The sequence below is a fragment of the Dromiciops gliroides genome, chromosome 6 (genome assembly GCF_019393635.1).
Source record: "Dromiciops gliroides isolate mDroGli1 chromosome 6, mDroGli1.pri, whole genome shotgun sequence".
Classification (NCBI taxonomy): domain Eukaryota; kingdom Metazoa; phylum Chordata; class Mammalia; order Microbiotheria; family Microbiotheriidae; genus Dromiciops; species Dromiciops gliroides.
In genome coordinates, this window is record NC_057866.1 from 210,070,684 (window position 1) to 210,085,150 (window position 14,467).

The following is a 14,467-nucleotide window of genomic DNA, read 5'->3' on the forward strand; positions in this document are numbered from 1 at the left end:
GGGAAGAAGAGAGGAGATAAAGGAGAAGGGGGGGGAGGCAGGAGTGAGAAAGGAGCAAGAGGAGGAGGGAGAAAGAGTAACGGGAGGGAGAAAGTAACAGGAGGAAGAAAGGATTAATAGGAAAAAAGGAGTAACCGGAGGAGGAGGAAGAGGAAAAGGGGGAAAAGAGCAAGAGAAGTAGGAAGGAGAAAAGAGTAACCGGAGAGAGAAAAGGAATAATAGGAGGGAAAAAAAAGGAAGGGGGCGGATAGAGGAGCATCGGGGAGCACTGAACGGTCCAGGGGGTGGGGGAAGCTGGGGAAGCCCCTGAGCCGCGCTGACCACGGAGCTCCCGTCCGAGCTGCGGCCACTCTTTGCCGGTAGCGGCTCTCGGGGCGATGCTGCTGCTGGACTGCGGGGCCGAGGTGTGTCCGTCCGTCGGTGGGTCCGTCCGGGGCTGGGGAAGGAGGGCGCCCCGGGGTCACTTCGCTGGGGCTCAGGGGGCCGGAGCGGGGCTGTAGATGCGGGGCTTACCTGGATGACTCGTCTGACCTCCCCGCTTCTCTCCCGTGCCTCCCCCCTCCTCAGGTGGACGGCCCGCAATGTTTGCTGGAGCCGGGCAGCGCCGTGAACGCCCCCCGGGACGCCTGCGGCCAGTCTCCCGTGCACCTGGCGGCGCAAGCCGGGCATCCCTACTTTCTGCTCTGGCAGCTGCAGGCGGGGGCTGACCTCAATCAACAGGTAACTAGGCAACCGCGGGAGGGCTGGGCCGCCAGCACCACAATGCCCCGGGCCAACCCCGGGGCTTTCCCTTTGGTGGGTCTCCTTTTTCATTGGTTAATTGCAAAGAATATCCGACTCCGCGGAGATTCAGATTTATCACTTTGATTCCCATTGTACCTTGTCACTTAACCTCTCTGGGGCTCTAGGTCTTCTTTGGATAAATCAGGAGAGAGGGCAGGTTATCACAGCATATGGGCCGTAAGAATCACAAAGATCTGCGTTCAAATTCTGCGTCTGAAACTTTGATTTAGCTTTTCAGTATCCCAGAAAAGTTGGTGGTGGGGGTGTGTGTGCATGCTAGGACCAGAAAAAATTGTTTGAGGAGTTTGAATTAAATGATCAGGTCCCTTGCAACTCTAAAGTGCTCCAAATAGATCTTGGTCAGAGAACTAAAGCTGGAAGAGATATTGGAGGCCACTGAAATCTAACCTGAGGAAAACTGAGACCCAGGAGGTGGGATTTGAACGCCCTTGTTGTTTGTCCCACATTCTCAAAGAGGACCGGCACTTCGAGGTGATGTCTTGCCTTGCACTGAATTGAAGTGAGAGAGGGCTGTGCAAGGTCACCAACCTCACTCTCTCCTCCAAAGCCACCCGGGTCCAGTGGCAAGATATGTTATCAGGATGACTAGATATAGCCCCGGATGTTTAAGGCAGTTGGGGTTAAGTGACTTGCCCAGGGTCACATAGCTAGTAAGTGTCTGAGGTCAAATTTGAATTTAGATCCTCATAACTCCAGGGCCAGTGCTTTATCCCCTTTGGCACCAAATCTCCTTGGATTTGAACATGGGTCCTCTGACAACCATTCAGTGGCTCAATGTCATGCTGCTCTCATTTTGTGAAGTCTTAAATTTTGGAGAGATTTTCAGAAGACTGCTTTAGCTGTTTACCTGGAATTCATTTCCTAATAAAGTTACCCTTTGATCTTTTAAAGTTGTAATTGTGCTGTAGGATAAGCTCTAGCTTGTTTCTGATTTGCTTATCTCTTACAAAATAACGTAGAATGATTTTTTTTCTACTCTTAACTCATGAAAACACCACCATACTAGCAATGTGTATGGAGACCCATATTTACCCAAAAAGTATCTATAGGATAAAGTCCTTTTGTACATATTTGGCAAAAGGACAGTTGTGCCCAAATGCTGTAAATCAGTGGTGTCAATCTCAAATAAAAAGGCCACTAATCTGTACATGGGCCATATTGTAACTTAGTTTTAAAATGTAGTATTAACCATTTTATTGTATTTAAAATTTTTTTAAAAAAATATTTCCCAGTTACATTTTAATCTGGTTCGGGGTTACACACAGCAGGAGTGACCTCTGCTGTAAATCATGAAACTGGGAAAAATGACTATGGCATGCAACCACAACTGTATAGTTCTCATATCTCAAATCCTTTAGACTCACCTCTTTGCCTTCCAGTGAGAAGGGAGTGCTGGGAGGAGAGGTTCTTGGGTGGACAATCTCAATTTCCATCTCTTCGTGTTTTTAATCAGGATGCGTTTGGAGAAGCTCCAATACATAAGGCAGCTAAAGTGGGGAGCTTGGAATGCCTCAGTCTGCTTGTAGCCAGTGATGCCCTAATTGAGTAAGTGATGAAACCACCTTCCATTTGTTTGGTACAACAGTTTCCAGAGTGCCTTTATAAAAATTATTTCATGTAATCCCTTTAACACAGTAAAGTAGAAAATCAAATAACTGCTTCAATTTTGCCCTTTCCTTGGAAACACCAGGAATAGGAAGATAGTTTTACAGAGTTCATTAGCATTCACTGCTTTATTAGTGAGTTGCCAGAAATGCTAGACTTAATTTAAGTTTTAACTTGATGTTGTTCCATCTACTCATACTCCTATCACTCTGACATTTTGAATCAGAATGCTTTACAGTTATAGCCATTTTATGCTGTTGATAATTACAGAAATGTTCTCTTTCAGTTTTGACGGAGGAAAACCCATTTCATTTTAATAGTGTTTGAAATCTCACTACAGAACTTGCTTGTTGTAGGAAACAGAGAGCCCCACGTAGAAGCTGTTTTTTCCTCTTTAAAATGTTGGCCACTGAAGTTGAATACTTCTTTCTGTCCCACAACAACTTTTTTCCTGGCAGAGTCAAATTATTTTGATGACAGCTGCCTTTTGTGATCAACATAATAAATGTTAAGCAATAACAAGAAAATCAGGGAAAATACAGAAAGAGACCAGAAGAGGACACAAGAAGCAAAAAGGACTTTTATTAAATTTTAATAAACATTTAATAACATAAATAATTTTGAGTTTGTTTTATATACAATAATTTTTTTCCTTTTTGGGTGGTGGAGGGAGTACATACATTGACAAAATTAAATGCCTTTTGAAATATTATTTATTTGAATGTTTTTGTTCATGGGCTTTCTTAGCATAGAATAAAAAACTTAAAAAAAATTTAAATCTTAGAAATAGCAATTCATTTTTATTTAATTAAGCTCCAATTTTGTGATTAAATCGCAGCTTACGCAACAAAAACGGGCAGACTGCAGAAGATTTGGCATGGTCTTGTGGATTTCTGGAATGTGCCAAATTTCTCACAACAGTTAAACATACACAGAGTATGAAATTATGTGAACAGTCCAAACATTCATTCAACACTGACAAGCGTGGTTTGCTGCTTAAAAATAAAAGAGCTTACAGAAATGCAGACAACTCAAATGGGAAGAAGCAGCGATCAGATGGTATGTAGGTTCCACCCCGACCCCCACAGTGAAAATTTCCATATAAATATTAGAATTAAGCTTGTTATAATTCTAAAATCTTGTATTTAATAATTCAGTGAAGCTCAATTTATCTCTCGTTTTGAACTGCTAGTAATATCATATTCTCATTAGAATATAGTCAGTCCTCAACATTCATTGTTTAGTTTTCCAATTTAAAGTATTCTCATGATTAGAGTAACCTCATTTTCACTTTCAAGTTGGCAACTGCAGTGTGTAAGTTTGTATTTCCTAAAGGAGGAAAGTATTTGTAAAACTTCCTGCAATGGCTACTTTGTGGGTAAATAAGATGGTGGTCACCCTCACCCTCAGCAGTGCTGGGCCTGTTGCTCTTGCTGAGACTCCCCTCAGGAAGGCGCTTTTCATGGGGAACAGTTCAATCAAGGAGCTGAAAGGGAGGTTAGCGATGACAGGTGTTGCCCCCCTTTTTTTTTTACTTCTGGGTTCTTCTAACATCAATGCTCCTCCCTGTCTGGTCAGCATTGCCTCTCCTCTCCCCTGTATTTTATGGGTTATTTCATGGTTACTGTCTTAGGAAAAGTACATATCAGAATTTTTTAAAATAAAGAATTTTATGCGGAAAAGTGTTTTGACTTTCATGCCATTTTCTAGCAACAACGAGGATTGACCATATTTAGATTCTGATTGCAACTAGTGACTGTTTGAAGGCAATGGTTACCTAAGTTTCATTAAAGTCTTAGTATTTTTCTTAATTACTAAATAGTGATATTTTCCAGAGGAAACTGAATGTATTTGTAAATAGTTGCCCAAACATATTTAAAATTGTGTAATGGTTTGTTATATATCACACAAACTAATAAGTACTTGCAGTGTTCTGTATTTCCCTTATTGTAAATGTTCTAGTAGAAAATGTCACAAAGTAAATCTCTCTTCTTTTTTTTTTTCCCCCCCTGAAGCAGGTCATTTGTGTTAAAATGGGAAGCTGACTGAAAAGAAGTTTGGAGCAGACCTTTAGACTGATGATCTCTTTCTGGGCCACAAGCTACTGGACTGAACCATAAAATGTTTTCATCTTCTTCTAAGAAGGAGCAAGATATATTAAAACTTTCTTCTGAGTGAAGATCATTTTTAAGAATACATGTATTCACATAGTTTTGGTATGCTGCATTTGGTTATATGTATTCCAACTTTGTATCTTTAACTTATTTCGTTAGGGTGATTTTTTAAAAACCTTTTCTAAAGACTCCAACAATAATGAAGAAAAATCAGCTTTAATCATTCTTCAATTATTGTAGCAGGAATACAGTTTATTGTTAACCAGAGTATTTTGCACATGGGATGTGCTTGCATTTGAAATCGCTACTATATATACATTTGCCTACCTGTTTGTTTTTGTATGAAGTCTGTGCTTTATTTTTATATCATTATCATGCATCCTACACTCTGTTATAAATAAATACTGGTTCTACTCAAGATTCTTCAAATAGTCTTTGGTCGCTGAGGAAGGCATAGATTATAGTAGGTATCCTTTTTCCAAAATTCTGCACCCTTCCATCCACAATAACCCTAGGTAAAAAGATAGAAAAATAAACTAGTCATACTGTTTAGTTCCAGTAACACCTTTCTATCCCCCACAATCCCAGGAAATTTCCAAATGTTCATGTTCATAGATTACCATCACATCAACATGGTACATGAACTTCCATTCAAGAGTAAATTTCATTAAAGTGCTAGAGTATTTTTCTTAATTACAAATTAGCAATAATTTCTAGAAGAAACAAATCAAAATGTATTTGTAAATAGTGGGTTGTTCTATATCACACACTAATATGTGTGCTTGCAGTGTTCACTATTTCCCTCACCCTCATTCAGTAGTACCATGACTGTCGCCCTATTCCTTCCCTAACCAAGAATAGTATTTGTAGCCAAAAGTATTCCTCACAAACATGATTCTCTGCAAACAGAAAAGCACTAAGAAAAGTTGATGCGCTTTTCTTATACTGTCTGCTACCTGATTTTTAAAAAGGATCCTTGGTAGTTAATTGTCATTTGTTATTTCTTATTCAGATAAAATGTTTTACTCAGGAAAAAAGAAACCCTCAATCTAGTTGAGTCGTATAGTAGGTTCTGATCTTTCACCTGCAACAGTGTTCATCCCATGAAGCTTGTGTGGGGAGACCCAGGACCCTCTTTACATACAAGGCAGGTATTAAGTATAAGAGTGAGTAACGATCTTATCCCTTACCCTAGCAGAACTTTTAATCTTCAAACTAAAGTTGACAGTTGTTTTTGCAAAAATTCAAATGAAAATCTGAAGCCTCTTTCTCCATGAGGCAAGATACATTTTAAATATTTATCTCTAACCCTAAAAAAAAAAGCAAAAATTTGATCTTTTCTCCAATATAGCTCATCTTTATGTTTTCCAAATAGTCTGAAAGGTTTATGTTCCAGGTATGGAATCCTTTTAGGATCTAATCAACCTATAGAGGAACCCTGGTGACTGATGGCAAAACATGACCACCCTGACCCCAAGATGTGCTACTTGGTTAACTGGCATGCACTATGGCAAGTCCACATAAAGAAAAAACTGGTCCCATAGCCCCAGTAGAGCAGAATAAGGGGTCTGCTTGAGCTCATGTTTGGCCAATTAGCTGTGTGATCTTGAACAAATAACTGCTCTGACCCTCACTGGGCTCTTCCTAAAACAAAATGAGACAGTATCTTCAAAGTACGTATACACTAATGCCACTAGAGATGTGAAATGTTATTCACCATTAATATCATCCAGAACAATCCTTTCCATTAGGTACCATGCAACAGGTGGCCACAGGTGGCCTAGGTTGTTGTATCCTTGGTACTTAAATTTCACTTGGCCTCTACTTTTTACTTTCCCTCCCCTGGATTTTCCCTCATAATAACATTATGGATAAAGTAGTCATGATACCCAGACAACCCCATAGCACCAGGCATCATAAACAGGGCTTTCCTATTAACTAACCCTGGGCAAATCAGGGAACATTTCAATCTCAAGTTCATTTCTTCCTTCCCTTTCTCCACTTTGCATTCCAAGAATGGATCTGGATGTGAAGGTAGCATATAAAATCGTATTCCCTAAACATCACCATCATGGGATCCCAGAAAAGAAGGACCATCTCTAGAACAGCAGTGATGGGGCTTAGCCTATACAGAAAAAAAAAAAAAAAAGCAGGGAAGAATCCATTCTGGAAACAGCATCACACTGCCACCTCCAGCCAGCTCTAGAGAATTCCTGTGACTAAATATCTTTCGGACACCTAAGACTCACCTGTGCTTCCTTCTTTTCTCCTTAGTGCAGGCTCAAGGTTACTGCACAATCACTTCTCTGGAGAGGCTCTTGCCACCCAATGAAAGAACTCAAATGCGTATGAGAGACTAGGGGGAGGGAGCTTTGAGATCTAACACCTTCCAGCTCTCACCCTGCGAATTTTTAACTCTTTAGAGGCTACTGCATGCCACATTTGGGGCCATAAAGCAACACTAGCAGACCATTCATATAAAAAAGACGGGCCTTTGCTTTCAAGGGAAGTCAAGTCTTGGGGTCATGAGGGGACTCCACAGTTGTCCAAAGTCAATCTAGCCTCTTCATGTTCAATTCTGAGTCTGGTTCATTGTCTCTGCATTGTCTGTCTGGGTCAGGTATAAATGCAGATGGACAAGCTCTAAAGTTTATATATGTCCAATAAATGAATGGTATAATTTGGGCATGACCTGAAATATTCCTGAAAAATATCTATCATTGAGTCTAACAAACCAAGAAATGTTCACAAATATCGTCTAAATTTCTTCTTTTAACTAAGTTTTCTTCCTTTAATATAAAAACTCATATTTGAAGCCAGTCACCCCCAGAAATAAAATCATCAGCAGCAGAAACAGCAACTTTTAAAGCGCAAGTTTTCTTAAATAACTTGTTTTCTCTTTCTGGCTCTAGATTGTCTACAAGACTAAGTTAATTCTAAATGGTTACCTAATTTCTGTTTTCTTTTGAAAAATGATTAAAGTACCCCCCCCCCGTTACTATAGTTTCCTAATACCTAATTACCTGCCCCTAAATATAATCTTCCTTTGAAACAAAGAAGTATGGTTACATTAACCACATTTGACAGCATATGCTTCATTGTGCATTTTTAGTATGCATGAAGGTATGTTTCACCACAAGTTCTATCTGATTTCTGTTGCTTTAATATTATCTTCACTTACAATACCTACCTTTTCTATGATGGCTTGCAGGTCCTCTGGTCCAGTGTAATGGGGATCTAGAATCAGGTATTTTACCTGCCCTGTCATCTCATTCCACGCCACTCCTAATATCGTATGAGCCAAGACTCCTCCTCCTATAGAATGGGAAATGGAGGATTTGAAATCAACTGAAAAACTGAATCTTGGACTTTTATGTCCAAACTAAAGAGTTGCCCTGTTTTTTAAGTTATCCAAAAGCAGTTTTAACCTAAACATTCAGATTAAAGGAGACATACTTAGAAACAATACATTTAGTTTTAACAATTCAGGCCTAATGATGCTCTATTATGTCTATAATTATTTTTTGTTAACACAATCCAAGAGTTTAGATGTCGAAGGGATCTCAAGTCATCTTGCCCAAACTACAACTAGCTCAGAAATCTCTTCTACAATATTTCTGACAAATGGTCAAGACTCTTCTTGAATGTCTGTCTGCTGCAACGTCCCACATGACATGGCTTAGAGAGCCAGGCAGTCCTTTCTTAGGTTTAGCTAAACTGTATCTCCTGATAAGTTTGACCTCTAGTTTATAGTTTTGCCTTTGGAAATATCTCAGAACAAATCTACTACTATGTGAGATCTCTTTAAATATTTAAAGACACCTCTTATGTTTCCCCTTTAATATTTTCCATGCAATTATCATTTTAATTGCAATCATTTTTCACACTGGCATTTCTTTGCATCTAAGGAAACAGATTTATGTACCCTCACCTTTTTTCCCTGCTTCACTGAGCAATTATAGGAAAGATACTGTTTTACTAGCTGAACCAGTATAAGAATGAATGGATATAGAAGATTATCCTTCTTTACACTTGGAGTGTTGGATATGACAGTTTGGGGAATTTATTGGCCTAGGGGGATCCTATGGTTGAGTCAAATAACCACTCATCCTCTTTGCTACCAAAACACAATTATTATCAACCTACCCTTTCCCAGACGATCCACCTTCAACCACCCACCTTATCGTCTCTAACCTATATTAATGAAATGTGTAGTTGTGTGTGTGTATGTATATATATAAGTGAAATGTATAAAATATAAATGAACTCATTCAACACACCTACACACCTCACCATCCTTCCTCTACCCCCTCCAGCTTCCCAACTCTCCTTCCCTTATATGTATTATCTTTCCGTATTAGAATATAAATTCCTTGTGGGCAGGGACCTGGCTTGCTTATATTTGTATGCACAAAACTTAGCACCTTGCTTGGCAGAGGGTAAGTACTTAAAAAACATCCATCCATCCATCTATATATGTGTGTATATACTTGAATATATTTTTACATGATATGAGGGAACTAAATTTCCATCTGGGTATCTAATACCATGCACTGTGAGAAATAATTATCTTGGGTGATCCGCAGTGATTCTTTCTTTTTTTCTTAGTCTCCCCCTGCCCATGTCAAAGTCCAGTTCTCCCAGAAAGCAAGATTCATTTGGGTCAAAGAATCTTGGGTGGAGACACCCGCTTATCTAGATAGCTGAAGCACTTTACTGATGAGATTTAGCCTGCTAGGAACTGCACATAAGTGGAAATTATAGGGCCCCCATCAGCTTGGGTGGGGTCTGCAATCTTTCTCTGACATATCCTTTTTTTAACCAAGATTTGAGTGACCTCAATCAAAGCTTCTGTGGATCGCGACACCATATGGGGTAACTGAATAGCGGGGTCACGAAAAATTTGGCAATATCAAAAAGTTATGTATACCTATTTCATATACCTATATACCCAGGGTTGTGTTAACATTTCTCAGGCAAAAAGGGGTCATGAGCGGAAAAAGTTTAAGAAGGCCCAACCTAAGTCACTATCCCCAGACTTAATTTTTAATATAACATATCTCCAAATCATGTCAACCAATTAGATTTGATTGCTATGAGATGGACCGCCTACAGTTAGAAGATCCCACTGCCATTAGGGGTCTTTGCTCTGAGATGGCCAATGACCATCAATAACCTGCTGGCCTATTAATAAAATGATTAAATTACTTAGAAACTATGACTCTCCCATTTTTAATCATTACAGTACATCTATATGTTAGTTTCCATTTTATATATGAAGAAACTAAGGTTTGGAGGTGTTAAGGGATTTACATCTGGTGGGATTTAAAACAGGTCTCTCTAAGTCCAAGTTCAACATTCCTTATACTAAGGTTAATAAGGGTTGTGTTTACATTTCTGTACCGGGAACAGAAGGATCCACTAGAGGGCACTGGTGGGTTCACATAGGTTTTGTCTGGAGAGAGGGTGAGTAGAGTACAACTCGGTCACTATTTCTCTAAGAAGCACACGACTTAGTTTTCTGGAGTCACTCCTCACCAAGAATTCACAGAAACATGTCTCCGGAAGGGTGTAAAATAGACACACATACGTATAGTATTATACATTAAGAGAATCTACTCATGCGAAGAAAACCAGGAACTAGAGAGAAAAATGGTAGAGAGCATATTAAGGAAACTCAATGGATTTGGAAACAGAAGCCGTATTTCCAACTGATTAGACATCTGAATAAATACAGACAATCTGGCCAGAAAGAAGAAAGAGATCAAGATTTTTTTTTTTTGCCTAGAACGGGCAGGAAGTACAGCAGAGCTGGAGTCAAGAAGACCTGGTGTGGTCGGAGCCATGCTCTAGACCCTCCCTGCCCCTCTCCCCATGCAGGGGGCTAGTTTTTCCTTAGAAGGAATCATTACTCAGAAGACTACAACCTCACGCTACTATCACTTTCTCATCACCCATGTACAAAGCAGCCAGAAGGAGCTGGAGTGTTCCTCTATGGAGAGTGTTCCTTTTATGGAGAACAATCATGTACCTTGATTGTAAATTCTCTTGTCATTAAATATGCTTAATGTTGACGTCTTTCTTGTATCCCCAACACCCCACACTCTCCAAACACCTTACCGATCATCACTGGGGTTCCTTCACTCTGGAAATGATTGGCAAGCTCCCTTCCTTGAGAAGATAATTCAGAACCTTGGCTAGGAAAGAGACAGTTTTTCATGAGATCCCTCACCTTCAGTTCCAAGTTTAGATAATAAGCATTAAAGAACAATGTTTTAACAATTTATTTGTGAGAAAAGTTAAGCTGGAAAATCTAAAAGCTATTTGGAAGAAGCTTTGGTTAATATCTGAGAACACCCTCTGCAGTAACACTTTTTAGTTCTAAGTGGGAACGATCACAAATGGTAGAGTACATGGTGTCAGAGATGGGGTCCGCCAGAGTGGTTAAGGGATGTGTCAGAGGTCAGAGGTCATAAGGGGCAGGGCCTGGAATCTAACCCAGGTCCTCCGACCCCACATCCAGAGTGCTTTCCATTGCAACAGGCTTCCTTTCATCGAATAGAAGGCAAGAGAGAAATTCTGGGAGACACAGATGTGAAAACACATCTGGAGGTTTGCCCCCTCTCCCCACCTAACACTGAATGTTCCAGGGGAAGGGTGGTATCTGGGAGAGGACATAGGCTGGTGCTGGGTACTCAAGGACCCATTTATGTGGCTGTGACAGAAAGGAACTTTCTTGTTCTCCAGCCATAGAGCTGAATCTTGAAATAGTCACAATGGATCATGAGAAGTCTAGTTCACCTGGATAGTGGGAGAGATTGAGTTTATTGGGCTAGCAAAGAAGTATTTAAAACATTTATACAATTAAAACTTTCCGAGGGCATGTGTTGATGAAATGACAAGAAACTCTGGATTCTTGGCCTCCTATCATATACGACAGACCAAGATTCTGGGCTCTGTGGGACTAACATTCCTGCTTTTAAATCCCCACTTTGAACTATGGATGGATTTCTTTTTCTTTTGGTTACACGAGGCATGTTCTTTTGAAGGGGGGATAGCAAGGGAGAATTTTTTATTTTGGTGTATGAGATTGATGAGGCTTTAATTTTTTTTTTTAATTTAAGTTATAAGCCAGTATAGCTATACTTATCTCAATGTTTTGAACAAGCTATTTTAACCATCATGTTTACAAGTTAAGAATTGGTTTGGGGACCCCATCTTTGGCTAAAATTAGAAAGCCCCGGGCGTGCCCTGCACGGAAACCCCGTGCGCCAGCCAGCCTTGGGTGCCGATCCTAGGGGTGCCAGCCAATTAGCTTGGGGTGTGTGGGTGGTCAGCCCGGGTTTCCTGTGAGAGAAGGGTTTTTTATTCTGGAGCAGGGGTAGAGAAGAGGGAGCGAGTGACAGGGAAAGAAAGAGAAAGAGAGAGAGAGAGACACCAAGGAGACAGGAGGAGGAGAGAAGAAGACAGAAAGAGGGAGGAGAGTCCCCGGTGGCAGGCAAGAGACACGCAAGGGGATAGAGAAGTAGCTGAGTCCAGTGGACGAGTTTACAGGTCGTATCCTGCTTTTCTTTGTCCTTATCTCTAAGTTTGTTCCACATCAATAAACCCATTTTTTTGCTTTTATTGAAAGGAGGCTTTTTAATCTTGTTTCTTGTTAGTCTGGGAGAAGCAGTTGGGGAGGGGGCAGTGTGGAAGAGAGGGGACTTGGGACCTACAAGTCCCCTGTTGTGTTCTGAGTCCCAATATTGCAGCCAGCCTCCCAATTAACTCTTCCCATATTAAATTTGGCCCTTACAGATTGGTGGCTTAATGAACCTGGGGGATCTTTTAAAACCCCCCTTACACAAGGAGGGGTTGATGCCACTGAAATGATGTGATCAACAATGTTACACTGAGTTTGGCGATCATGTAGTAATGGTACTATAAACTGTCAAATCAAGGGGTTAGATGGGATGACCTCATCAAATCCTTTTGTGAGAAAATGATTAATAACAAGGGTTTTGGGACTCCCAGAGGCCCCCACTGAGAGAGCCTGGCCTGACCTTTCTTAAGGCCAGCCTAGAGTCAGGAAATTACCTCATTCAAAACCACACCCACCTGAAAGCCTTGTTCCCACCAGAAGATCTGTTCTCTGGGCTCTGACCTCAGCACGACCAATAGATTTGAGTGATGCCAGCCAATCAGCTTTAAGCAGTGTGTAAAGGCCGCCTCTAAGCCTTCCCTCAGAGAGCTTATGCTCCCTGATCTCTCTCGGTTAGAGCAGATACAGTCCACTATGGTTTCCCATTATCTCTCTCTTCCCTCCCCTAGACCCTAGCTAGGCTTTCCTATACTTCAGAGCCATGTGTGCTCTCTTTACTAATATTTAATATGCTTTGATAAATGCTTAATATCCCCAAATTGGTGCAGTAGCCTCTAATTTCTAAGTAACATATATATGATAAACCCCAGCCACATTCCCTGAACTTGAGACAATTATAGGGTGACCTCATAAGTTTTTATTAGTCACACTCTCGACTCTAAATCTATGACCCTATGACATCACAAAATGACATAGTTCAGGGCCATGTGAAAAAAAGCTTTCTTATATTTTAATACAGTGGTACTTCAAGAATGATCACTTTGAATCATTAGGAATGCTATTACTTATTTATTTGAATGAACCATCTTAGCCAATCTAAGTACCAAATAGAGTAAGCTTAGAATAGGAGGATTTGGGGCGGCTAGATAGCACAGTGGATAAAGCACTGGCCCTGGATTCAGGAGTACCTGAGTTCAAATCCGGCCTCGGACACTTGACACTTACTAGCTGTGTGACCCTGGGCAAGTCACTTAACCCCCATTGCCCCGCAAAAAAAGAAAAAAAAAAAAGAAAAAAAAAAAGGAGGATTTATAGAGTAGAGAAATCAAGATATTTAACATCACCACCAGAATCTGTCACCAGAGTTACAAAGAATCTGACAGAACAATGTACAGTAATAATATGAAGTTAATAAATATCCATTAAAATAGGTGGTATTAAATTGCATGTCAAATAATACATTAATTAAAAAAATTTTATCATCAATATATTTTGGCCACATTCTAAATGAATTTATGAATAGTTTAACAAAATGAGCATAACTAAATATGTATATTTATATAACACATCAGTCATAGGTCAATGATGAATATTTTCCCTTTCTAGATTTTTTTTAATGAATCCAGCCCTAAAAAGATGCCAAGTTCTCAACCACTCCACTCTGCGTTAACATTTTTTCTAATTTCTCCCAGACCTAGGCCAAAAAAGATACACACATTTCTGCTAATAAACATAAAAACTCATAAACACAAAATCCTGTAAAACCTAATCTAAAGGAAACAGGAAAGATTAATAAAAGAGGAAAAAGATTCAGAAAACAACAAAAAAAGAGGTGGGAAAAAGGAAAGAAAGCAAAAATTTAATCTTACTACAGATTAAAGATCAATTATAGTTCATAAACTATCCTTTAGAAAAAACACCATTACCCAATAACCAATGTCATGTCCTCACCTGACAAACAGTATTTTTGAAGTAATTCCCATCAGATGGTTCAGAACTAGCTGTACCTCAATAGAACCAATCCATTGTCGTGACCCAACAAATGTTGCTGGTTTGTCTCCCACATCAACAAGAGCCTTATTGTACCCCATCAGATGGGAAAAAAAAAATAATATATATGTTAAAAGTAATAATAGCTAGCATTTACATAGCACTTTAAGGTTTACAAAACATTTTAGAAACAGCAAATCATTTTATCTTCAAAACAACCTTGGGACATCAAATACTATTATCACCTCCATTTTATAGATGGGGAAACTGAGGCAGACAGATGTTATGTGACTTGTGCAGGGTTACATAGACAGAAGGTGTCTAAGACTTATCTGAACTTAGAACAGGTCTAGTGCTCTATCCACTGCAC

General features: G+C 39.8%; 3 protein-coding genes across 11 annotated transcripts in view; 1 reads left to right on the plus strand and 2 right to left on the minus strand.

Annotated features, from left to right (window-relative positions):
* The window catches only part of LOC122732696 (LRP2 binding protein), a 51,379-nt gene extending 50,713 nt beyond the window's left edge, over positions 1-666 (minus strand). Inside the window, exon 1 of the mRNA XM_043973014.1 lies at positions 514-666. The gene's annotated coding sequence lies outside the window, so the exon portion shown is untranslated. The remainder of the gene's footprint in view (positions 1-513) is intronic.
* ANKRD37 (ankyrin repeat domain 37) overlaps positions 1-4,559 on the plus strand; it is a 46,455-nt gene extending 41,896 nt beyond the window's left edge. For 5 of the 8 annotated variants that reach the window (XM_043973033.1, XM_043973031.1, XM_043973032.1 and 2 more), the window contains 4 exons: positions 568-720; positions 2,258-2,349; positions 3,248-3,468; positions 4,425-4,559. In XM_043973033.1, coding sequence (XP_043828968.1) covers positions 568-720; positions 2,258-2,349; positions 3,248-3,468; positions 4,425-4,441 — 483 coding nt within the window. In that variant the 3' untranslated portion in view covers positions 4,442-4,559. Of the gene's footprint in view, positions 1-130; positions 405-567; positions 721-2,257; positions 2,350-3,247; positions 3,477-4,424 lie in introns of those variants that run through there. The other 3 variants (XM_043973030.1, XM_043973027.1, XM_043973028.1) reach the window with 3 other exon arrangements.
* A 161-nt stretch (positions 4,560-4,720) lies between these two features.
* The window catches only part of UFSP2 (UFM1 specific peptidase 2), a 31,781-nt gene continuing 22,034 nt past the window's right edge, over positions 4,721-14,467 (minus strand). For both annotated transcript variants that reach the window (XM_043973012.1, XM_043973011.1), the window contains exons 9-12: positions 14,059-14,183; positions 10,644-10,720; positions 7,714-7,838; positions 4,721-5,034 (exon numbers count right to left, since the gene is read on the minus strand). In XM_043973012.1, coding sequence (XP_043828947.1) covers positions 4,948-5,034; positions 7,714-7,838; positions 10,644-10,720; positions 14,059-14,183 — 414 coding nt within the window. In that variant the 3' untranslated portion in view covers positions 4,721-4,947. The remainder of the gene's footprint in view (positions 5,035-7,713; positions 7,839-10,643; positions 10,721-14,058; positions 14,184-14,467) is intronic.